This window comes from Gossypium hirsutum, chromosome D11 (genome assembly GCF_007990345.1).
Source record: "Gossypium hirsutum isolate 1008001.06 chromosome D11, Gossypium_hirsutum_v2.1, whole genome shotgun sequence".
In the NCBI taxonomy this organism is placed as follows: Eukaryota; Viridiplantae; Streptophyta; class Magnoliopsida; order Malvales; family Malvaceae; genus Gossypium; species Gossypium hirsutum.
The window spans coordinates 7,507,667-7,533,212 of record NC_053447.1 but is presented as its reverse complement, the minus strand read 5'-3'; the positions used below and the strand labels follow the sequence as shown (position 1 = coordinate 7,533,212).

The following is a 25,546-nucleotide window of genomic DNA, read 5'->3' as shown; positions in this document are numbered from 1 at the left end:
GCTTATTGAGAAGAGATCGCAATGAATCTATCTCCTCTTAATTATGATTTATCTAATGTAATTTTTAAAATAAAAAAAACAAATCTCATGATTTTGTAAATAATAATTCACTATGCTCTTTCCATAAAATAATAAATTTCTTCCGTTTTCTTCGCTTGGAATGGAAGCAAAGATTAAAAGCTAAAATTCTAGAAAAAAAAATCTGTTTATTTTTTCTTTGGAATGTGATGTAATAATAATACTGAAGTAAATTAGTAAAAATTAAATAAGGAAAAGAAAAGAAAAAAGAAGTGACATTGGAGATATCATTTAACCACCTATTTTCCTTTGTTTTATTTAATTTTTATTTTTTGACTGGCCAACCATTAGGGGGCCCTATTGCTAATTACTTGCTAAAATCTACCTTCTCTTTCTCCGGCGCCCATTTCGCCCTTCTTGCTCGTCGTCGTCTTCTCCGATTCTCCCTTTCTCATATCTTGATAGAACTTTTTCTTTTTCGTTTCTATAATTTTCTTCACCTTTTCGATTCCCTTGTTCGTTCTTTGTTTTTTAATCGATTATATATATAATTTAACGGGAAAAATTTAAAGTTGAACCGACCCAGGTAAGTTCATCTTCTCTATCACACGTCACATTTTTATATATTTTCGGGAATCATTCAAATCATTAGTCGTTAAACTTTGATCCGTGCATATATCGTTATTCTCTTTCACTTGGATTGGGGTGGATCGGTCTGTTTGTTTTTCTGGCATTCATGTTAATTTGTTAATTTCAATGCCAGTTGATCGATTCGTCAATGTTAGAAAGTCTCATGTTTTTTCTTCATATAATTCAATGTTGTTAATTCTTATTTGTTTTTTTGAATGTGTACACGCTTCATGAGCTAGATCCGCTACTTCTTGTTTCATCTCACTCTTTGATTCAAGTTTGAATTGCCTGTATCTACGCGATTTTTGTTAGTTGGACTCAGCTGTGAACTTTTTTGAGTTTTAACTAATCGGAGAGGACATTAATGTTCTGTAATTAAGAATCTCATGTGTTAAAATTGAAAGTGAAAACATAGGGATAGACTATATGTTTTTTTTCTTTTATTTTTTGAGTTCATGAATAATTTTATAATTATTATTATTTATTGTGCATTATGCTAAAAGAGTAATTTGTGATGTTCTCGACAGTGGTGCATCTATAGTGTCTGATTTATAGTGTTTTTAAGAATTAACTGGAGTGACAATTAGTTTTGTTTTTCATATTTTGTTGTTTTTGCAGGTTTATTCAAGTGCAAATAATTCAAATGAGTATTTGCTAGGTTTTTAAAGTAATAATACAATGGAAGAAGAAGAAGAGAAGAAGTTTGGTGAAACTTCTGTAAAGAGTTTTGATACTCATGAAATTGGTGCTGTGGAGGATAGAATAGGAGGATCTCATCAGGATAATGCTACCGGTGGTGAGGAATCTATATTGAAAAACAATAATGCAGTTTCACAGGAGGTTCATTCTGCAACGCCTATAGGGGATGAGGACCAATTTGAGCCTGTTTCTTTAGAAAATCAAGATAAAGCTGCTGGAGAGTTTCAGGATGATCAGATGGACTCCAATCGATCCTCAAGTTCTGACTATCAGAGACAGTTTTCTGTGATGGAGTATGATTCTTCCTCAATGTCTGGGCCACGGCATGATAGTTCTGCTTCAAGCCCTGGACCAGAAAGACAAACAGATTACCAAATTAAGCAGTCAATTTCAGAAACTGGCCTCGATTCTGTCTTTTATGCAGATTCTAGAGGCTCGCCCCTTGGGTCACCAACAACATCTAAGCCGAAAGCTGCTATGCCAAATGTGTCTCCCGAGTTATTGCACTTAGTTGATTCTGCCATTATGGGAAAGTCTGAAGGTTTGGACAAGCTGAAGAATATTGTTAGTGGGGCTGAGACTTTTGAAAGTGTGGAAGATATGGAGAGCATTCCTTTCTTGGTTGTTGATTCACTTATTGCCACAATGGGTGGAGTTGAAAGTTTTGAAGAGAATGAGGATGACAATCCTCCTAGTGTGATGCTAAACTCTCGGGCTGCAATTGTGGCAGGTGAACTAATTCCTTGGCTTCCTTGGGAAGGAGATAGTGACATTCTCATGTCTGCCAGGACACGGATGGTTAGAGGTTTGTTGGTTATACTGCGGGCTTGTACAAGGAATAGGGCTATGTGCTCCACGGCTGGTTTATTAGGAGTTCTTTTGAGGTCAGCTGAGAATATTTTTGCTCAGGATGTTGGTTCGATAGAGCCGATGAAGTGGGATGGAACTCCCTTATGCTATTGTATCCAACATTTGGCAGGGCATTCAGTTAGTGTTAGTGATTTGCACAGATGGCTTCAGGTCATTACAAAAACACTTACTACCATTTGGGCACCTCGCTTAATGCTTGCACTAGAGAAGGCAGTGAGTGGGAAAGAGTCTAGAGGACCAGCATGCACTTTTGAGTTTGACGGCGAAAGCTCTGGTTTACTTGGTCCTGGTGAAAGTCGTTGGCCATTTACCAATGGATATGCCTTTTCAACGTGGATCTATATTGAATCATTTGCAGATACATTAAATGCAGCAACTGCTGCAGCTGCAATTGCTGCTGCAGCTGCGGCCAAGTCAGGAAAATCATCAGCTATGTCCGCTGCTGCTGCTGCAAGTGCATTGGCTGGTGAAGGCACTGCACATATGCCTCGTTTATTTAGCTTCTTATCTGCTGATAATCAGGGAATAGAGGCATACTTTCATGCACAGTTTTTAGTGGTTGAATGTGTGAGTGGAAAAGGAAAGAAGGCTTCATTACATTTTACTCATGCATTCAAGCCACAATGTTGGTATTTTATTGGATTGGAGCATGTATGCAGGCAGGGACTTATAGGGAAAGCTGAGAGTGAGTTGAAATTATATATTGATGGATCCTTGTATGAAAGTCGTCCTTTTGAGTTTCCTCGCATCTCCAAGCCACTTGCATTTTGTTGCATTGGGACAAACCCCCCTCCTACAATGGCTGGCTTACAACGCCGCCGTCGCCAGTGCCCTTTATTTGCTGAAATGGGCCCAGTATATATCTTTAAGGAGCCAATTGGTCCTGAAAGAATGGCACGCATGGCTTCTAGGGGTGGGGATATGCTGCCTTCATTTGGTAATGGTGCAGGACTTCCTTGGCTAGCTACAAATGATCATGTTCAGAAAATGGCAGAGGAAAGTTCTCTATTGGATGCAGAAATTGGAGGTTGCATTCACCTACTCTACCACCCCTGTCTTCTTAGTGGGCGGTTCTGCCCAGATTCTTCTCCTTCTGGTGCTGCAGGTGAATAGTTTCATCTTTAATTACAGTATATGATTCTTGGTTACTAGACTCCAATTAAATGTCTGTGCATATAAAATTTGTCTCCTTGTCTAAGTATACTTTTGTTTTTTTATCCTTTACCCTTTTTATTTATCCTTGCTCCTGAGCCAGAATATGGTTTACGATATTGAGGAGTGAATGGAGATCTTTATTATTTTTATCTCATCCTCCTTTCTTCCCTATCTATGTGCTGTTTCAAAGTGTTATGAACATGCAAAATGCATATACTTTTATGGTATGCTTGTTTGTTTTCGTATAATCCCCCTCTCTCAGCGCATGCATGAGTAATGAAGGTTGGTGGTTTGGTGGATGGCACGTTAGTGATTTTGGATGTGCATGTAAATTCGTCTGCTGCTGTGCATACCCGTTTGATTCTTATGTTGTTTTACTTGGCCTTTTTATTGGGTTCAATTCCGTTCTGGACATTGCAATATGTATTTTGCCAGATGAGTTGAGAAAGACGTCTTTATTTATATTAGTGTCTTCACTCATTGTTTTGGTTTTTGTTTCCACTCATATTTGACTTTTATGTTGTGTATATATTTGGAATTGGTTGGCCCCCATTTCCTTTCTATGCAGAAATTATTCTAAATTCTTGCTTAGATTACCTACCTATGGTGATCCAGGTATAATACGCAGACCAGCTGAGGTTCTTGGGCATGTCCATGTTGCAATGCGGATGAGACCTGTGGAGGCTCTCTGGGCTTTAGCATATGGGGGACCCATGTCTTTACTTCCTCTGGCTGTCAGCAATGTGTGTAAAGATAACTTGGAACCGGAACAGGGTAGTCTTCCATTGTCTTTGGCTACAGCTGCCCTTGCTGCGCCAATATTCAGCATTATTTCTGTTGCCATCCATCATCCTGGGAACAGTGAAGAGCTATGTCGTATGAGTGGACCTGAGATTCTATCAAGAATCTTAAATTATCTTTTACAAAATTTGTCTTATCTTTGTTCTGGAAAGCATGATGGTGTTGGGGACGAGGAGCTTGTAGCTGCTGTTGTTTCCCTGTGTCAATCTCAAAAGCACAATCATGCACTTAAAGTGCAGCTTTTCAGTACACTGCTTTTGGATATTAAAATTTGGAGTTTGTGCAGCTATGGGCTCCAAAAGAAACTCCTATCATCACTTGCAGATATGGTCTTCACAGAGTCATCTGTCATGCGAGACGCTAATGCTATGCAGATGCTTTTTGATGGCTGCAGAAGGTGCTATTGGACAATTCGTGAAAAGGACTCTTTAGATGCTTTTTCTCTAAATGATGCTATGCGGCCAATGGGCGAAGTGAATGCTTTGGTCGATGAGCTCTTAGTTGTCATTGAACTTCTAATAGGAGCATCACCGCCTTCATTAGCTGCAGATGACGTCCGTTGTTTACTTGGATTTATGGTTGATTGCCCACAACCTAACCAGGTGAGCTCATGTTTTTCTGATTTCCTTTCATTAGTGCTTCTGAAGATTTGACTTCACTTTTATTAAGATGAAAGTTGAATGACGTGTTGGTTTAAGAATGTTATATCATACTGAGGCATGAGAATCTTTTTGACAGTTGCCTATTTTTCTATAACTAAACTTGTGAAAACACCTTATTTTCTCAAGATCTGATGAGCTGTGCTTAAAATTCTTTTTTGTTTCTTTTCTTTAGAATTATGGGTATGTACATCTTTTATTTGATTCGGGTTTTGGTTTCCATTGTTGGATCAGGATATAATCAAGTGCAAGTGCATCATGTGGTTATATGCATGCCTAATATTTCTGATTTATATTTCAGGGCATCTTTTATGCACTAGTTTCTTATGATTTTACCAAAAATGAATCTCCGGTATTCTTTCAGGTTGCCAGGGTGCTACATTTGATCTACAGGCTAGTGGTACAACCAAATACAACCCGAGCTCAAACATTTGCACAGGCATTCATGGGTTCTGGTGGGATAGAAACACTTCTTGTCCTCCTGCAGAGAGAAGCTAAAGCTGGTGATCACCACATTCCTGAAACTAGCACCAAGACTGAGGAAAGTTTGGCTGTTGAAAGATCTGAACCTGAACTAGATACTTGCGTTCCAGAAGGAAGTCAGGATGAAGGATCACTAAAGGAGAAAGATCAAATTTCGCAAAAGAGAGATTTTCACGGTATTTCTGGCCTTGTGGCCAGTTCTAGTTTGAAAGTGGAAAGGGTGTCATCTGTTTCTGAAAATGCTTTTATGAAGAATTTGGGTGGAATAAGTCTTTCAATTAGTGCTGACAATGCAAGGAATAATGTTTACAATGTTGACAATGATGATGGAATTGTTGTTGGGATCATTGGGCTGTTAGGTGCTTTAGTAGCTTACGGACATCTGAAATTTGGTTCCCGTGTGTCTTCAGAGATGACAAGCAACCTTTTTGGTGGTGCGCTCAATGATGCAGCTGGAAGTATGTTTGAAGATAAAGTTTCTATACTGCTTTTTGCATTACAGAAGGCTTTCCAGGCTGCTCCTAATAGGCTTATGACAAGCAATGTATACACTGCTTTATTAGGGGCCTCGGTATGATAAATACTCTTTTGCTTCTATATATCTTAACCTTGTTCATCAATGCTTATTATGCTTGTACTTTATTGCAGTGTTTTCACTTGAAAAGCTTATCAGTCTGTGATTTTATTAATTTTCTACTACTTTTATTATATTTTTACTTAAAACTAGTATGTTGTAGCTTTTCAGCTTGCTTTTGATATTTCAATTTGTTTAAGTAGGAAATATTATAGCTTCTTGTGGTATCTTGCATTTGCATTTAGCATTGAATGTCAATGATTTTATACTTCTTTTTCCCTTTAATTTGCTCAGATCAATGCTTCTTCACCGGAGGATGGATTGAACTTTTATGATTCTGGTCATCGTTTTGAACATTTACAACTTTTGTTGGTTTTATTGCGGTCTCTTCCATATGCATCTAGATCTTTCCAAAGCCGGGCACTACAGGTATGCTTGTCTGAGTTTACTGGATGTAGATTTTGTTACGTGTTGGTTGTTAACTGAAAACATTCTTAATTTAAATAATACTTATGAAAATAAAACGTAGTTTAGAAGCGTCATCTGTTCTGTTGGTGGTAGCATTTCTCATATTAAATTCAACTATAGTCATATCTTGGTTATCTGCCTTTTGTTTCACATTTATATTTTGTCCTTATCATGACTTTTCAGATTTTCCATTATAATCTGAGCTATTTCTTTTTATATGATTTCAGGATCTTCTGTTTTTGGCTTGCAGTCACCCAGAAAATAGAAACAGTCTAACAAAAATGGAGGAGTGGCCTGAGTGGATACTAGAGGTCCTTATCTCTAACTATGAGGTAGTAATTTCCAGCTTCTCTTTTCTGTATGCTAATGTGCTTCTTCCCCATTGTTGTCTTTGGTGTTCTGTTGCAAATGTATCTGGTAGTGCTGTTGTTAGGGTTGGAGTTGCAGAGTTTTCTAACTAGTATTTTGACCTTACTGAATAGCTTTGAATGTATATACTCCTTGTATTAATTATTGCAGCTTGTTACCTGCTTTTGCAGATGGATGCGAGAAAAAAGTCTGATTCAGCAAGCCTAGGTGACATAGAGGACTTCATACACAGTTTTTTGATTATTATGTTGGAGCATTCAATGCGCCAAAAGGATGGATGGAAGGTTTGTCTTTATCCAACTTTTCCACTTTTCTGTACCTTCTAATATACATTTGTTCCCCTTAATACTAAGTATGTCAGCTCCATTTATATTTTCTGGTCTTTGCTTCCATTTTACAGGATATTGAAGCCACAATTCATTGTGCTGAATGGCTCTCTATCGTGGGTGGCTCTAGCACTGGGGATCAGAGAATTAGGTATTCAACTGCTTAGTCCTGCTCCATGATTTCCACTGCTTTTATTTGTCTCCAAAAGTGCACCTTTTGCCATTTGAATGTGGTTGTCCATAGTTTCCTTTCCCTGGAGTGATATGTAAGAAGGCACATCTTTTTGTGGGAACATACACAATATGCACTTGTTGGGACATAATCAAGTTGAAGGAGAAATCTAAAGTTTGTATTTTCACTGATAAAAATGTCTTACTTGCTATCTTTCAGAATCACTGAATCATTGGATTCTGTGTTTTGCCTTTGTTAAGGTGATAAAGGTATTACTATTTTGACTAAAATACAAAGTGGCAAATTATGGAAACTATATTTTTTCTGTAGTTACTTCTAAACCTTTTGAAACATCTTGTTGGCTAAAAAACTGAATATGTTCGATATATTCACATAGGATAAATAACAATGTGACTGCAGTGATTATTTTAATGTTGATTCACCGATTCTTTTGCATAATGTGCTCTTCAAGGGGCCAATAAAAAGTTTAGCTGTAATTTTTTTTATGGATAAATAAGTATGGTTAATTTGTTGTGATTTCCTATGTGATTGTATTCTGAAGACGTGAAGAATCTTTGCCAATATTCAAGAGAAGACTCTTAGGTGGGTTGATGGACTTTGCTGCCAGAGAACTTCAGGCTCAGGTAACATTAAATTGTTACCAATTGACTTCAGCTACCTTTTTTCACTTAAAAGATTTTTGTGGCAAATGATATATCTATGTTAGTTTAGTTAGTCATGAAATAAAAAGTCGATCCTCCTGTAATTTTGTTTATCCTTTTGTCATGTTTCCCGTCTTACTACTTGTTACTCTCTCTCTCTTTTAATTTTTATGTCATCATCATTGATTTGTTATGTTTCACAGCACTCAAATGAAAAATTGCAATAATTATTTATTGAGCTTTTCTTCTTCTGCAGACTCAAGTTATTGCTGCAGTTGCTGCTGGGGTTGCAGCTGAAGGTTTGTCTCCTGAGGATGCTAAGGCAGAAACAGAGAATGCTGCACAGCTTTCTGTGTTTCTGGTAGAGAATGCAATTGTCATATTAATGCTTGTTGAAGATCATTTGCGGTTGCAAAGTAAACTTTCTTGTGCATCATGTAAAGTTGATGGTAATAAATCTCCTCTTTCTTTCGCGTCTGCCCCAAATAGTCAATCAAGTTCAGCGGCATCAATTAGTAGAGAATCAACTGAAGCTGTGGATGATAGCAGATCTGGAAATTCTGGTGGACTCCCTCTTGACGTACGTATATAGTGATCTTAAAGACACATCTATATTGCATTCAGAGTTTAGTGATTCATATATTAACTATATGTAGTTCTCATCAGTTAAAATTCTTCATCTTCTACTTTTACCTTATTTGCCAGAATTTCTTTCCTGGTTTTGTGAGTTGTGACATTGGACAAGAGACAGTTATCTTAGAGACTTAGACGTGATTGTTTTCATTGTTTTCTAGTTAAAGAAAATGGATACTTCTCGTAAGTTCAGTTGAGCTTCGTTTGAGTTCCTTTATGGCTTGTTCTGATTTTGTTAGTTCCCCTCTTCATGTTCTGTTTCCAAACAAGGTCCTTGCTTCAATGGCTGATGCAAATGGGCAGATTTCTGCAACGGTGATGGAACGGCTTACTGCAGCTGCTGCAGCTGAGCCTTTTGATTCCGTCTCATCTGCTTTTGTGTCATATGGGAGTTGTGCTATGGATTTAGCTGAGGGTTGGAAATACAGGAGTATCTTATGGTATGGTGTTGGCCTGCCCTCAAAACCAATTGACATTGGTGGTGGTGGCTTTGGCTGGGAGTCGTGGAATGCTGCTTTGCAAAAAGATGCTAATGGAAACTGGATTGAACTTCCTTTAGTGAAGAAGTCTGTAAGTATGCTCCAAGCATTATTGTTAGATGATTCTGGACTTGGTGGTGGTCTTGGTATCGGTGGTGGATCAGGTACTGGGATGGGAGGAATGGCTGCACTTTACCAGTTACTGGACAGTGACCAACCCTTTTTATGCATGCTTCGCATGGTACTTCTTTCAATGAGGGAAGAAGATAATGGAGAAGACAGCATGATCATGAGGAATGTAGGCGTAGAAGATGGAATGTCTGAAGGACTGTATCGAGGCAACATCATCTCCTTAGATAACAGTGGTCGAATGGCAGCAAGGAAACCGCGGTCTGCTTTATTGTGGAGGTATGTTAAACAGAGGAAATCTTACCCAATAACCACTAGGATACATATGTGTGCTTATCTATGCACTTTGCTTTACTGTGGACGTAAGTTAATCAGAGGAATCTTAACCAATAACAACAATGACGCATAAGTGTACATCAGTATGCACTAGAGTGCCTGCTTTATCTCTCCCTCTGTACTTTTCATATGCTTATGCATTCCCTAAAAATTATGGTTTGGTGCTCTTTGACTTTGTCATCCAATTATATTTCTGCTTCATTTCCATGATTCATGCACAATGAATTTCAGAACTTATTCATTTAAATTATGTGCAGTGTTCTTTCTCCTATTCTGAACATGCCGATTTCTGATTCCAAGAGACAGAGAGTATTGGTAGCATCCTGTGTTCTATATTCTGAGGTTAGTTTAATTGAATCAGCTTAGTGTGAATAGCAGCAAACTCTTTATTTATTTGTTTTATCAACATTATGGTTTAGTTTTTTATCAACATTTTGTAGCATAGCTATTTTTTTTCTTCTCTGTTATGTTCTCATCTATTATCATATTCATTTTTTCATGAAAACATAATGGAATATTTGGTTTTGTTTCTTCCTTTCTTATGTTTCTATGGATATCTAGGTTGTTCATTGATATTTTGCAGTGAAATAAATGTGGTCTATGCTGCAGGTGTGGCATGCTGTTGGGAGGGACAGAAAGCCACTTCGAAAACAGTATCTTGAGGCCATTGTACCACCTTTTGTTGCTGTTTTGAGGAGGTGGCGACCACTTTTGGCAGGAATTCATGAACTTGCTACTGCTGATGGTTTGAATCCTCTTAATGTTGATGATCGTGCATTGGCTGCTGATGCACTGCCATTAGAGGTTGCTACATATCAGTATCATTCTTAACTCCTTAAAATGATTTCTTAGTTTAGGATTCAAACTTGTCTTTCCTAGTGTTAGCAGTGTTAACTCCCTGTCCTGCAAATGTGTTTGTGCATGCATGCTTATTGGAAAATTTCCGGAGTTGCTTGTTGACCTTTTTGTACATTTATTCCCTTTCCATCTTTTTGTTATCGGTTCAGTATTTAAGATTCTCTAATTGTCCGTTTCTTTCTTTTTCTTTGTTTTTCAGGCAGCTCTTGCAATGATCTCTCCATCTTGGGCGGCTGCTTTTGCATCACCACCAGCTGCAATGGCATTGGCAATGATTGCTGCAGGCGCTAGCGGAGGAGAAATTCCTGCTCCAACCGCCACACAGCTTAAACGTGACTCCTCAATACTTGAGCAGAAAACTACTAAGCTGCAACATTTTTCTAGCTTTCACAAACCTCTGGACATGCCTAACAGCTCACCCTCTCTTCCCAAAGACAAGGCAGCTGCAAAAGCTGCTGCCTTAGCTGCCGCACGTGATCTTGAACGCAATGCAAAGATTGGTTCTGGAAGAGGTCTCAGTGCTGTTGCAATGGCTACTTCTGCGCAGCGGAGGCATGATAGTGATGTGGAGCGTGTGAAACGATGGAATGATTCTGAAGCCATGGCCGTTGCATGGTTGGAATGTCTACAGCCAGTCGATACGAAATCAGTCTATGGGAAAGATTTTAATGCTTTATCCTACAAATTTATTGCGGCCCTTGTTGCAAGTTTTGCTTTAGCAAGAAATATTCAGCGATCAGAGGTTTATTTATGGCTAGCTATCATGATTGTCACTGCTTTTTTAGCCCACAAGACAAGTTGTCAATACAGACTTATCCTTTTTTCTTTTGAAATCTCAGATTGATAGGCGTGCACAAGTTGATTTAGTTGCACAGCACAGATTATTCACTGGGATTCGTGCATGGCGCAAACTTATCCATTGCTTGTTAGATACGTCATGTCTCTTTGGGCCATTAGTAGACCAAATTCCTAGTAAGGCATGTGAAAATTTAAGACTTTTTGCTTTTCTCCTTTATGGTTATGTTGTTAGATAACTGAACTTTGATCTTCATCCTTTGTTGAGCATTTTTATTTCCTTTTATGGCATGTCTAGGTTTTTTGGAAGCTGGACTTTATGGAAAGTTCTTCAAGGATGAGACCTTTTTTGAGAAGGAATTACACAGGGACTGATCATTTTGGTGCTGCTGCTGATTTTGAGGAGCAAAATGATGTGAAAAAGATTCAAGAGGATGTCATAAGCTCATCTAATACTCCTATTCTGGCAGCAGAAGCAATCTCAACAGTGTTTGTGAATGAAGATGATGAACATCCAGAAACTGATAATGTAGATAGCAGAGGCTATGTAAATAACCAAAGTGAGGAAGGTCAGCAAAGGCTTTCTGGAATAACTGAGCAAACCTTGGAGAAATCCATAGAACCTAAAGACACTAAACTTGCCAGTGAGCAAAACTTGGTCCAGAGTTCAACAATAGTTGCTCCTGGGTATGTTCCTAGTGAACTTGACGAGAGAATTTTGTTTGAACTCCCTTCATCCATGGTTCGGCCACTGAGGGTTATACGAGGAACCTTTCAAGTAAGTTGTTAGAATTGCATTTAAATTCCTTTCTGCTGAGTTTTTGTTGCTCTAAATGGGTTCTGTAGTTCTGATTGTGATATTTTTCACTGTACTACCATCACCCAGACGATTGCTTAAAGTCTTTTTATATTATAAATTTAAGATGCTCAATTTATCAAAAACTTTGGATTTCTTTAATTACGATGACATGTTTGCATTAAACTCATAATAGGACCAAAACAGTTGGCTGATGACAAGAAGCATTTAACTTTTTTGGAATATTGAAGGAAGAATTGCTTTTTCTGATCATTGTGTGTTCTGTATATTAGCAAAAGTGTGTGAACTTAAATGGAATGTAATTGTTAAATGCCTTTAAATGAGGGTTGCATGCCATCTTTTCTGGTGGTTAAGATTTGATTGTCTCCAAAAGGAATCTATGTGAGTTGCGAAAGGCAGTTCTAAAAGGTGATGAACTGTGCAGTTTAGTGGTCTACTTTTTTTTATAAGAATGATTATTTGTATGACAAAAAATATAATGGAGAGATCTATCAGGAATTTAGGATAGAAGGATCCTATGTTAGAATTAGAGAGGAAACTTTCCCTGTAATGCTTTTGGTTGAATTGGCACAGCCCTTGTTTAAATTGCTGGTTTTACTCCCCTCCCCCCAGTCCAGCTGACTCTTCTAGCTTTGCTACATAATCTATGGAGACTATACATTTGTTGCTTCCGACATTAGATCTCTGGCTGCCGATGATGCTATCATTCACATTTTATGATGCTGGCTTTCTTTAAAAATTGAGAAATGTGAACAAAAGGATTTCTGTATGAGTAACTTATAACCCTGATTTCACCTACTTTTCCCTTCTGCCCCATGGTAAATCACCATGGCCGCTAGCTTTTCTATTGGTTTAGTATAAAAGTTTTATGCTCTCTTTTTTTGTTTTGTTTTTCCAGGTAACCTCAAAGAAAATAAATTTTGTAGTTGATAAAACTGAATGCAACATATCGATGGATGGTTCAGAAGACAACTCTGAAGCAAAAAATGATGAAAAAGACCGTAGTTGGTTGATGACTTCTCTTCATCAAATGTATAGCCGAAGGTGTGAAGTTATAGTGACGAATTATGTTACTCTTGGTCTTTATTCTAATATTTGTTCACGCTTGCTTTAGAAAATATAAGCTTCCCCATTATATATTGGCTTTGAGCTACTAGCTACAACTTTTGTTATTTGACACTCTAAGTAGATATTGGGAACCATCCTTGATTTAGAAAATATATCAGCTTTAGAAAATATAAGCTTCCCCATTATATATTGATAATTATTGTCAGACAGTGTGCGTAGATATTGGGAACCTTCCTTGATTTCATATTAATGAGCATGCAGGCACATATTTGTAAACCAAGATGCCTGCCTAGAAGATGGAATGAGAAGAGATGCCATTTTAGTGCTTTTGTGAAATGGCCTTTATTTCTGCATCTTATTGTGCCTGCTAACATCCAGAAATGTTCTTGAAATTCCTCAATATTCCAAACATGTTAATTTTTAATTTCTTCTCTCCATATTGCAAGTGCTGGATATGAACTGCACATGAGGATGGTTTTTTGACTGTAGAATCTAATAAAATATATGTAGAAATCAGAGTATTTTATATTAAATAGAACATAAATCAGAGTTTTTATATACAACCTATGACACTACTTTAGGAAACTCTAAGTTAGGAAAGATACTAAATAGGAGATATGATCCCTTAAAATAAGGGATTTTAATAAAAAAATATCTACAAAATATTCCTAAAATATTTACAGAATATTCCTACACTCCCCCTCAAGCTGGAGAATATACATTGTATAATCCCAGCTTGAATAGGAATTTATTGAACACAGGTTTTGGCAAAGCCTTGGTAAGAATGTCTGCAATCTGTCCTTCTGAAGGAATGTAAGAAAGAGTGGCTGTCTTTTTGTTGACTTGATCAGCAATAAAATGCCTATCAATTTCAACATGCTTTGTTCGGTCATGTTGAACTGGGTTCTTGGCAATCTGAATGGCAGATTGATTATCACACAAAACTTCAAAGTGATCCTCCTGATTTGTGCCAAGTTCTTTTAGTAATTTAAGTAGCCAAATTCCTTCGCATATCCCCAAAGCTAGTGCTCTAAATTCAGCTTCAGCACTACTTCTTGAAACAACAGATTGTTTCTTACTTCTCCAAGTTGTAAGGTTACCCCAAACAAAAGTGCAATACCCACTAGTGGATCTTCTTTCAGTGAGATCTCCAGCCCAACTAGAGTCTGTAAAAATCTTAACAGTTCTGTCTTGTGTCTTCTTAAACATTAAGCCGTGTCCTGGAGTTTTCTTCAAGTACTTGAGAATTCTATTTGCTGCTGCCATATGCTCTTCAGTAGGATTAGTCATGTGTTGACTTATCACATTTACGGGAAAAGCTATATCTGGCCTTGTCAAGGATAAGTAGATTAGTTTCCCAACTAACCTTTGAAATTTCTCTCTGTCTACTAAGGACTCATCTTCTTTATTGAATCTCAAGTTTGCCTCCATTGGTGTATCAGCCGGCTTACAGCCAAGAAAACCAGTTTCTTTGAGTAAATCAAGTACATACTTTCTCTGGTTGATCACAAGTCCTTCTTTTGATCTTGCCACCTCCATTCCTAGGAAATACCTTAGCTTTCCCAAGTCCTTGGTTTCGAATTCCCTGTTTAACAACTTCTTCAAATTGCTAATCTCTTCCTCATCATCTCCAGTAAGAATGATGTCATCCACATACACAATTAGGATAGCTTTCTTATTTGTAGAAGTTACCTTGATGAAAAGCGTATGATCGGCAAGGGACTGCTTGTAGCCATTTTGAAGAATGACTTTAGTGAACCTCTCGAACCAAGCTCTGGGTGATTGTTTTAACCCGTATAGAGACTTGTTGAGCTTGCAAACCTTGTTGCTACCTTCAATAGACTTTGAGCCAGGTGGCAATTGCATATAGACTTCTTCCTCAAGCTTGCCATTAAGAAATGCGTTTTTTACATCAAGTTGGTGTAATTTCCAATCGCAATTTACAGCCAAACTTAGGAGTACTCGAATAGTGTTAAGCTTTGCCACAGGTGCAAAAGTTTCTGTGAAGTCTATCCCATATGTTTGCGTGAAACCTCTGGCCACTAGTCTAGCTTTGTATCGTTGGATACTGCCATTGGAGTTATACTTTACAGCAAAGATCCATTTACAGCCGACAGCCTTTTTTCCTTGAGGAAGGTCTGTAATGGTCCAAGTAGCATTTTTCTCTAGTGCACAAATTTCCTCTTCAACAGCCCTTCTCCATTTTGGATCCTTTAGAGCTTCAGCTATGCTTGTGGGAACCTGTTCTTTATCCAAAGTTGCTGTAAATGCTTGAAAAGACGGCATCAATGAATTATAACCAGTAAATTTTTCAATACGATGCTTGGTGCACTGTCTAACCCCTTTTCTAATAGCAATAGGAAAGTCATCTAGAGTAGTGGACTTACTGATTTCTTCTTCCATTTCGGCAGCTGGACCCAAATCCAATTCTCGGCAAGAATCAGATTGCAAAACAGTCTCAGGGATATGTCTTCTTTTTCTTGTGTAGACACGAAGCTTTTTGGGTGATGGTGTTTTTTGAAGACTGTCAATTGGAGTAGGTGTATTTTCAGGAAGAGTGTTTAAAGTGGGTGTAGGTGAATTAGTCATAGGTACTACAGGAGAATCAATGGGAGCATTCACAGGTGACAGATCTGCAGGTAATGGCGAACAAGATGGCAATTCTGAAGGTTGAGAATGAAGATTAGAAGGAGATGCCTGTTGTGGCTGAAAATCACTCCATGTTTCCCCCTGAATTTCAGCCTGAGTGAAATAGGAATCCTGCTCATAAAATGTTATATCTATAGTGGTGAAAAATCGTTTAGAAGGAGGATGATAGCATTTATAACCCTTCTTAAGTGAAGAATACCCAACCAATACACATTTTAAAGACTTAGGATCTAACTTGGACTTATTAGGAGCAATATTTTGGATAAAAACAGTGCAGCCAAAAATTTTAAGTGGCAGAATGGAGGAGATAGGCTTAAAATGAGGAAAGTGCTGCAAAAATATAGATTGAGGCGTTTGAAATTTTAAAACCTTACTAGGCATCCGGTTGATTAAATATGTGGCAGTTAATAAGGCTTCCCCCCACAAATATTTAGGAACATTAGTGGTAAATAGAAGAGAACGAGTAACTTCAAGAAGGTGCCTATTTTTTCTTTCGGCAACGCCGTTTTGTTGTGGGGTTCCAACACAAGAACTAATCTGAACTATGCCCTTTTCCTTAAAAAAATCACCTACAGACCTAGCAAAAAATTCACTGCCATTATCAGATTTAAAGAGCTGGATTTTAGACCCAAATTGAGTGAGAACCATGTTATAAAATTGCACAAAAACACTAGCAGTTTCAGATTTATCTTTCAGCAAATAAGTCCAAGTTATCCTACTGTGATCATCAATAAAAGTGATAAACCACTTACAATTATCAGCATTCTTCACCGGAGAAGGGCCCCAAATATCACTATGGATCAAAGAAAAAGGGTAAGAAGGCTTGTATGTAGAAGGAAAATAAGATGATTTAGTATGTTTGGCAAGAGAGCAAACTTTGCAAGAAAAAGAATTAGGCCTTTTATTAATGAATAGAGCAGGAAACAATTTTGCAAGGTATTGGAAACTAGGATGGCCTAAACGAAAGTGCCATAACATAACAGTATCAACTTTTCCTAAAGCGGTAAATGACTTGGAGATCTCGATTTTAGGAGAGGTAGGGAGGATGTAGAGACCATTATGCAAGCTGGCCTTACCAATCATCTTCTTCGAGTTCAGTGCCTGCAAAGTACAATCACGATCATTAAAAATTACAGAGCAGTGCAAGTCTGTGGACAATTTACTAACAGAGATGAGATTGCACGCCAGATTTGGTACAAAGAGAACATTTTTAAGTGCAATCTGTTCATTGAGAATAACAGTGCCATGTCCCTCTATTTTGCACAAGGTACCATCAGCCGTTTTGACAGCTTTACCAAAGGTATGGAAAAAATTGTGAAACAATGCCTTGTTACCAGTCATATGATCCGTAGCACCAGAATCGAGGATCCAATTAGGAGTCAACTGGGAGGAGAAAAATGCAGTAGAAGAAAGGTTACCTTCTGGATCTTTTATGACCAGATTACCTTCACAAGACCCTTGAAACTTTCCAAATAGTTTTTGAAGTTCAGCAATCTGTTCTTTAGTGAAACTAGTGACAGAGATGGCAACGACAAGGCTTGATTTATTATCTCGAGAGTGCTTGGACTTCCAGTCCTGAGGCTTACCATGAAGCTTCCAACACTTCTCCTTAGAGTGGCCGGGCTTTTTGCAATGATCACACCAAGGTCTCCCCCGTTTGGAAGAGGGAGATGATTGATGGGTCAGTAAGGCAGATCTTTCAGAAGTGGAATATGGTTCATCAGACAGCATCACACACCTTCGGCTTTCTTCCTTCTTGACCATAGAGAAAGCCTCTCGAAGGGAGGGAAGAGGAGAAATAGCTAGGACCCTACCGCGAACCTCGTCCAGGTCCTTATTTAAGCCTTGGAGAAATTGAAAAAGTCTTCGTTGAGTAACAATTTGCTGATAAAGGGCAGCATCTCTTGGATCTACCCAATCATAATGTGCATACAAATCTAATTGTTGCCAAAGAGCAGTAAGGGTATTGTAGTAGAGAGTAACAGGCATGGTTCCTTGTTTAAGGGTGGCTGCTTGATCTTCAACATGATATAATTCAGCAATGTTATCCGTGCTAGAGTAGGTTTCGCGGACTGCACTCCAAATTTCAGCGGCTGTGGTGTAAAGAAGAAAGTTTTTGCTTATACTCGGGGTCATGGAATTAAGGAGCCAAGTCATAACCTGACCATTGTCACGCATCCACTTAGCAAAACCAGCATCAGTCACAGCAGGCTTCTTGATTTCACCAGTAACGTAGTCCAATCTTTCTCTGCCCAAGAGAAAAATCTTAACTGATTGGGACCATTCAAGAAGATTGTTGCCATTCAATCGATGGCAGGTGATAGTCAGACCAGACGAATCTGATGGAGCATCGGAACCAGAAAAATTTTCTGGATTTGAAGTAATCTCCGAAGTAGGAGAAGGAGTTTCGGACATGGTCTAGGTTGAAAAAGAAATCGTAACCTAAGCTGATACCATGTAGAAATCAGAGTATTTTATATTAAATAGAACATAAATCAGAGTTTTTATATACAACCTATGACACTACTTTAGGAAACTCTAAGTTAGGAAAGATACTAAATAGGAGATATGATCCCTTAAAATAAGGGATTTTAATAAAAAAAATATCTACAAAATATTCCTAAAATATTTACAGAATATTCCTACAATATACAATGAATTTGAGGTCTTCACTCTGTGTTCTTATTGCCGATTAACATCAAGAGATATTTGTTATTACATTGTGCATGGTAATCTGTAACTTAATATTCTTGTTGCAGAATGTGTTGCATTTTAAGTTTTCATCTTTCAACTTTGCTTTTGCTTTATCATATGCTATGCACCTCATTTTGCTTGTTTTGTCTTTGTCATAGATATCTCCTAAGAAGAAGTGCTCTGGAGTTGTTCATGGTTGATCGTTCTAACTTCTTCTTTGACTTCAGGGTATTTTCCTATTGGATGCACCTTCAAGATTTATTGCTTTGTGATAAAAAGAAATATGCTTTTAATGGTTGTTGACCTAGTATGCACCCCCTAATCTTTGGCTTACCTTTTTTTGTTCTGCTCTTTTTTCTTTTAATGATCCAGAGTTCTGAGGGCAGACGAAATGCATATCGTGCTATTGTACAAGCACGGCCTCCTCATTTAAACAACATTTATCTTGCAGCACAGGTTTGTTCTTTTCCTGTAAATATTTTTATTTAAAGAGGCCTACCACGTGTGTATGTATATACATGGTGAATATCGTTTTTATTTAAATTGAGAAGAGTGGAATTTTACAGATATCTTATGCCTACAAAATTTGTTCATTACAAGGTATCTAAGGGTGTATATTTAGCTGCTGCAATTCATTTTCTCTTCACGTTGTTGAACTCATATTGTTTTCTTCTGTAGAGACCTGAACAACTCCTGAAAAGAACTCAGTTAATGGAGCGTTGGGCTAGATGGGAGGTACGTGTTATGGTATACATGTATATTCACGTGTAATAAATAAGCAGTATAACCATTAAACAAATTGCAACCCCTCTGCAGATCAGCAATTTTGAATATCTAATGCAGCTAAATACATTGGCCGGGCGCAGTTATAATGACATAACTCAGGTGAGATTGTTTCTAAATATGCATCTTGATGAGTAATCGCTCTTTTTGTGGTTGTTTGTAATATCACTAAGCTACATTTTCTGTCTTTCTCTCCTTTCTTTTTGCTTACAGTATCCAGTATTCCCATGGATCCTTTCTGACTACAGTTCAAAGAGTCTAGATCTTTCTGATCCTTCAGCTTTCCGAGATCTTTCAAAGGTGGCTGGCTTTAATCTTGGTGGCACTTTATATCTGCACTCTCCTTTTCTGACATTATAACTTTGTGTACTTGCAGCCTGTTGGAGCATTGAATCCGGAGCGGCTGAAGAAATTTCAAGAGAGATATACTAGCTTTGATGACCCAGTCATCCCCAAGTTTCATTATGGCTCACATTATTCAAGTGCTGGAACTGTATGTTTTCTATTCTGTTTAACATTTTGGGTTTTACTTTTTATAGTGTGTATTTAAATTTCTTAAACTAGGGTCACCGCTGGATGCATACCAGCAATCCATGAAGAAGGTTGATTTCTTTAGTTTGTTTCTCATAGTAATCGGGAAATTTGTATCATTTGTATATGCGTGTTGCTTGCTGAGTATTTGCCTTGAAAAATAAAATTTTGTTGTTTACTGTCTTCTGTTTTATTATTCTTCAGTCTGCCTCGCAGAATATGTTTTGCGAAATTGGCTGATACCCTCTATAGAGCTGACATGTTACTTTTGTGCACCTCAAAGCTGTAGTTTATCTCCCTTAACTAATTGTTCTGATTGCTTGAAATTTTACTGTTTCATTGTTCATCTGCCATTTCACTAGGTTTTTTGCTTCATTTCAAAAGCATTAGTACTATTAGTTTTCAGCATGATCTACTTCTCTCCTTGAAGTTATTTGCAAGGACTAATTTTAACCAAGTGATAGCTGGATAGTTTCCTTGCCTGTAATTTCTTGTCATCTTTTCTTTGGTTGAATTCTTTCAATTTTTTCACTAAAAAAAGTTCTATGGCAATTAGTCGATTAAGGGGATTTTTATTTTTTAGTTTGACCTATAGATGCAAATTCTTTATTTTAACTACTGTGTTTATCGGTATTTTCTTGCAGGTATTATATTATCTTGTTAGAGTTGAGCCATTTACAACCCTTTCGGTTCAGCTGCAAGGTGGAAAATTTGACCATGCAGACCGGATGTTTTCAGACGTTGGTGCTACATGGAATGGAGTTCTTGAGGACATGAGTGACGTGAAGGAATTGGTTTGTGTTTTTGTTTTATCTTTGGCATCAGAACAATTTTATCTTATACATTGTTTCTTATCTCCATCTTTTCTGATCTCCTTTGGCTGTAGCTTCAATGGGTTATCAGAATTTTTTTTCTTCTACTGTTTTTATTTAACACTTTTCATGTTAGGTTCCGGAGCTGTTTTACCTTCCTGAGATGTTAACCAATGAGAATTCAATTGACTTTGGAACAACACAATTAGGAGGAAAGCTTGGTATGTACCTGAGTGTCCTTTTTTCAATATCTGAAGAGTGACAAATGCCAGTTGCAGTAAGTTCTGATTTTCTTTTTGAACATTCAGATTCTGTAAAACTCCCATCATGGGCTCAAAGCTCAGTTGATTTCATTCATAAGCATCGAATGGCTCTTGAGAGTGAACATGTATCTGCACATTTACATGAATGGATTGACCTCATATTCGGGTTTGTTTTCTTTTACTTTCTTTCCTTACCTAAGTTGATTTTCTTTCCCTTTGTAATCTTCACTATGATATTATTGTTAATAATTAATTGTTCATGGAGATTCTTCTTTTGAACCTTGAGTTTACCAAAATTTACACAATTGGAATGTTCAGGTATAAGCAGCGAGGCAAGGAAGCTATATCGGCTAATAACATGTTCTTTTACATTACATATGAAGGGACAGTTGATATTGATAAGATCTCTGATCCAGTGAGTTTGATTTGCTATGTTGTTTTCCTAATGTGTGCTCTATTTGGAAATTATTAATTATCCTATGCGTGCATGTAAATAAAAGGTACAACAGCGTGCTACACAAGACCAGATTGCTTATTTTGGACAAACTCCATCCCAACTTCTTACTGCCCCTCACATGAAGAAGATACCTCTTTCAGAGGTTCTTCATTTGCAGGTAGCAATTCCAATTCTGCAGTTCTGTTTTTTTTGCCACTACTTTCCATATGATCTAATTAGATCGTCCTTTTTGTCATGGCAATTTTTCTGTCAAAATGATCTTGTTAAAACTGAATCTGGATAACATTTAATGTCAGACAATCTTCCGGAATCCGAGAGAAGTAAAATCGTATGCAGTCCCAAGCCCTGATCGCTGCAATTTGCCTGCAGCTGCTATTCATGCGTCTTCAGATTCCGTCATAATCGTTGACACAGATGCGCCAGCAGCTCATATTGCACAGCATAAATGGCAACCTAACACTCCCGATGGTCAGGGAGCACCATTTCTGTTTCAACATGGAAAGGCAACGACAAGCTCTGCTGGTGGAGCACTTAGAAGAATGTTCAGAGGGCCAGCAGCTGCAGGCTCTGGTTCTGATGATTGGCACTTTCCCCAGGCACTAGCATTTTCTTCTTCTGGGATCAGAAACTCATCTATTGTTTCCATCACATGTGATAAAGAAATTATCACTGGTAAGGGTAACCTATTCCTAATATTATGTTGGCTTGACTTCAATAAATTTGATTGTTATAGTACACTTTTTATTCCCATTTATGAACCCTCTTTCTTTGTGATACTTGCAGAGAATTTGCTGCAAGTTCTCTTTTTCTGATTCTTTATAACGTTAGGATCCTTTCTTTGGTCCTAGTAGTCTTTATTTGGAAAGATTCTTCATAAATGCACTGCTGCCTGAACTCTGAAGGGTACTTTTACATGTTTGAAATGAACATTTCCTGTATTACAGTTTTCTGGTCAATCCATTTAACTAGGATTATAATGTGCTTATAGTTTGTCTCTAAAAAATCTATGTCCCTTCCTGGGTAAATGAAGGGAATTGTGTACTGGTGGCTTGGGCAAATGAAAAAGGTTGGAGGGCTAGCACGTCTAAAACTACCCTGACTTCTCATAAACATTAAATCTAAGTTGTCAATTTCATGGTAGTGGAATGCTGCAGGACAACTGTGTTTTATGATGATTATGATTTCAGTCTAATATTGTGAACTTTTACAAGATCAGCTGCTGCTGTACAATATTTAGTGTGAAGAATTGGTCAAAAAGAATATATCAATCACTTTTGCATATTTTAATTAATCTCTAGTTTAGAGGCATGTCTGATGAAATATATTTAATGGATTTAAGGCATAGGGTTGAATAATTTAAAGGTATGTTATTCATTTAAGTGCTTTCAGTACCCTTATCTTGAAAGAGCTATCATAGCTCATAGGTCCCTGTTCCATTATACTTTGGAATTTGCTTGCCTACTCGATCCATTTTTTTTATAATTTTGTAGCATCCGGTGACTTTTAATTCTGAAACTCAATGTTCCAGGTCATAAATGATGGTCATTTGCTTTTGAATACAACAGCTGGCATGAATATATGCACATTTCTTGTACTGTTTATTATCTTCTTCTTATATACTTCTGGATGTTAACTAGGTGGACATGCTGATAATAGTATCAAGCTTTTGTCATCTGATGGAGCAAAAACAATAGAAATGGCTTTTGGACACTCTGCTCCTGTGACTTGTCTTGCTCTATCACCAGATAGCAATTATCTTGTGACAGGATCCCGGGACAGTACTGTAATACTTTGGAGGATACATAGGGCATTTACCTCCCGCCCAAGCAGCACATCGGAACCAACTGCTGGCACTGGTACACCAACTTCAACTAGTAGTGGTACTTTAGCTAATACCTTGGCAGACAAAAGCAGAAAGCATCGGATAGAAGGTCCCATATATGTCCTTCGGGGTCATCAAAGGGAAATTCTTTGTTGCTGTGTCAGTTCAGATCTGGGTGTTGCTGTTTCATGTAGCCATTCATCAGATGTTCTGTTGCATTCTATAAGAAGGGGTCGCTTGATGAGACGGTTTGCTGGTGTAGAAGCTGATGCTGTCTGCCTTTCATCTGAGGGAGTCATTTTAACCTGGAACCAATCGCAACATACTCTCAGCACCTTCACTCTCAATGGTGTTCTGGTTGCTAGAGCACAACTTCCTTCTTTGGGTGGTGTTAGTTGCATGGAAATTTCTGTTGATGGTGAGAACGCTTTAATTGGAATGAACTCATCTTTGGGCAACAATGGAGTGTCCAATAGCAACCAGGACTTGAGTTTGAAGAAACCTGTAGCTGATAATTTGGATCTTGAGTCAGAAGAAACCAACAAAAGCAACAAATTAGATATTCCTTCTCCTTCAATTTGCTTTTTGAATCTGCATACTCTGAAGGTATAAGAAAATGTTTAAACAGATGCTATTATGCCCCATCTGCACCTTCTGTACATAATGAATGTGCCCATGCTTGTTGCTTCAGCTTAATATTAATTTTGTTCCTAGGTGCCATCTGTACAATGGTGCCCTAGGGAGATTAAATTTCTCGGTCTCTGGGGTGGGTAGTTGTGGACTTGTTTCAGATTCGTCTTTGCTGTGCCATTCGCACATGATTGAGATGAAATTTTCATTTAATATGGCATACGTAGTTTAAGGTACCTCTGTCACAGAAAGAACGGGATGCTTTTCTCTTCCCTTTTTACGATTTTCCTATTGTAGGCAATAGGCACTCATGCACATCATGAATAGGTCTCTCTTGCTCTCAAATGTTGACCTGGATAAAAACTTTCATTTGCAGGTATTCCATGTGTTGGAACTAGGAGAAGGACAGGATATCACAGCTTTTGCTTTGAACGAGGATAACACAAATCTTCTAGTCTCAACTGCAGATAAACAGTTGATAATTTTCACAGACCCAGCTGTAAGTCGCACGTTTTTCCTTTCCTCCATTTCTTGGTTCTCCACCAATCCTTTTGTAATTATTTGTTCTTCTATCATGACATTGCTTAGTGTTTGCATAAATGCTATAACAATCCTAGCTTGGTCAAGGATGTTGAGGTCTAAGGTTCAAACCTTCAAATCCCTGTCAACTTCCTTGAATTTATTGGAAGTAATGAAACCCTCAAAACCTTCCATCTTATGGATATTAAAAAAATCAGAAATTGGTAAGAAGTAATACTGTCTTAACCTAAGTTTAATGTTATCATTAAATGGCAAACCAAATTTCTTGGATTATAAGGTTCTTGAATTCTTGTTAATATTGTTTTATTGAATGTTTGAAATCAAATCTTATAATGGTCTTTGCTATATGTAGTTGAGCCTGAAAGTGGTGGATCAGATGCTTAAGCTTGGTTGGGAAGGCGAAGGGCTCAGCCCTCTGATAAAGTCATAATCTTCAGTTCAGCCTTAGAATCTTGATTGATTAGAAAATGATTATAGAAGATGCACCATTGATGCGACCAGGATTGATATTACAAATATCACAGGTGAGTCTGCCTCAAGCGAGAAGAAAACCTAGTCAATAGCCCGGCTTTCAGCACCAGCTGCCTGTTGTCATGTATGTAAAATATGTGAATTAGTACTCTTCACAAGTGGAACAACCCTATAATATGATTTAAAAAAGGAGGGTTGTTAGGTAGATTCTTTTATTTGATTTGTGGTAAGTTTATTACCATTGTGATTTGAGCTACTCCGAGGCTTGCGATTTTCACTTTTTGTTCATCGATATAGTGAGAAAATTTGACATCCTTTCTGGGATGCAGTTATCAGATTTAAACTGAATTAAGACTTTAACATTTCTTTTGAAAAGTATTTTTTTTAATTTTAATATACATTTATAATATTTTACTATTATCAAATAGTAATTTGTCTTCAAACAGTGATGAGAGGTCGCTTTCATTTCGGATTTGTTCTTCCTGGATTTCAAATTTCTTAATTAAATCTATATGACTGAAAGGTTTCAGATCCATTCAAAATTCTAAAATATTCTTAATTTCTGAATTTGATAATCATTGTCAAAATATTTTTTTTATAAAAAATTGGATGAATTAAAAAAAATCCGATTTTTAGGGGGCAAGAGTGTCGTGATGCATAAGAGTTTTGGTTTGATACCTAGCAGTTGGTATCCTCAATTATAAAAAAATTGGATCGGTAGTTGAACCGATCATATTATTAATTATCGGTTTAACTTGTTTAATCTTTGATTTAAATAAATAATTAAAAATAATAACTTTCTAAAATATATTAAAATATTATAAACTAGTTTAATAGTAAATTTTTTGTCTCGTTTTTTGATAGGTTTATTCTAAGTCCAATTCAATCCCTTC

The 25,546-nt window shown here is 37.4% G+C and overlaps 1 protein-coding gene across 1 annotated transcript; it reads left to right on the top strand.

Moving 5' to 3' along the window:
- The first annotated feature begins 350 nt into the window (after positions 1-350).
- On the top strand, positions 351-25,013 carry LOC107910886 (BEACH domain-containing protein C2). Its single transcript, XM_041105807.1, has 32 exons — positions 351-604; positions 1,267-3,322; positions 3,988-4,775; positions 5,197-5,886; positions 6,184-6,318; positions 6,585-6,689; positions 6,897-7,010; positions 7,127-7,203; positions 7,787-7,868; positions 8,143-8,466; positions 8,790-9,406; positions 9,721-9,805; positions 10,073-10,267; positions 10,521-11,063; positions 11,161-11,298; positions 11,415-11,894; positions 12,832-12,977; positions 18,503-18,572; positions 18,717-18,800; positions 19,023-19,079; positions 19,161-19,229; positions 19,341-19,427; positions 19,504-19,620; positions 20,303-20,452; positions 20,607-20,691; positions 20,779-20,899; positions 21,052-21,148; positions 21,234-21,347; positions 21,487-21,862; positions 22,828-23,618; positions 24,019-24,141; positions 24,535-25,013. Exons 2-32 carry the CDS (start codon positions 1,327-1,329, stop codon positions 24,610-24,612), a joined length of 8,934 nt encoding a protein of 2,977 aa, XP_040961741.1. The 5' UTR covers positions 351-604; positions 1,267-1,326; the 3' UTR covers positions 24,613-25,013.
- Positions 25,014-25,546: the final 533 nt, after the last annotated feature.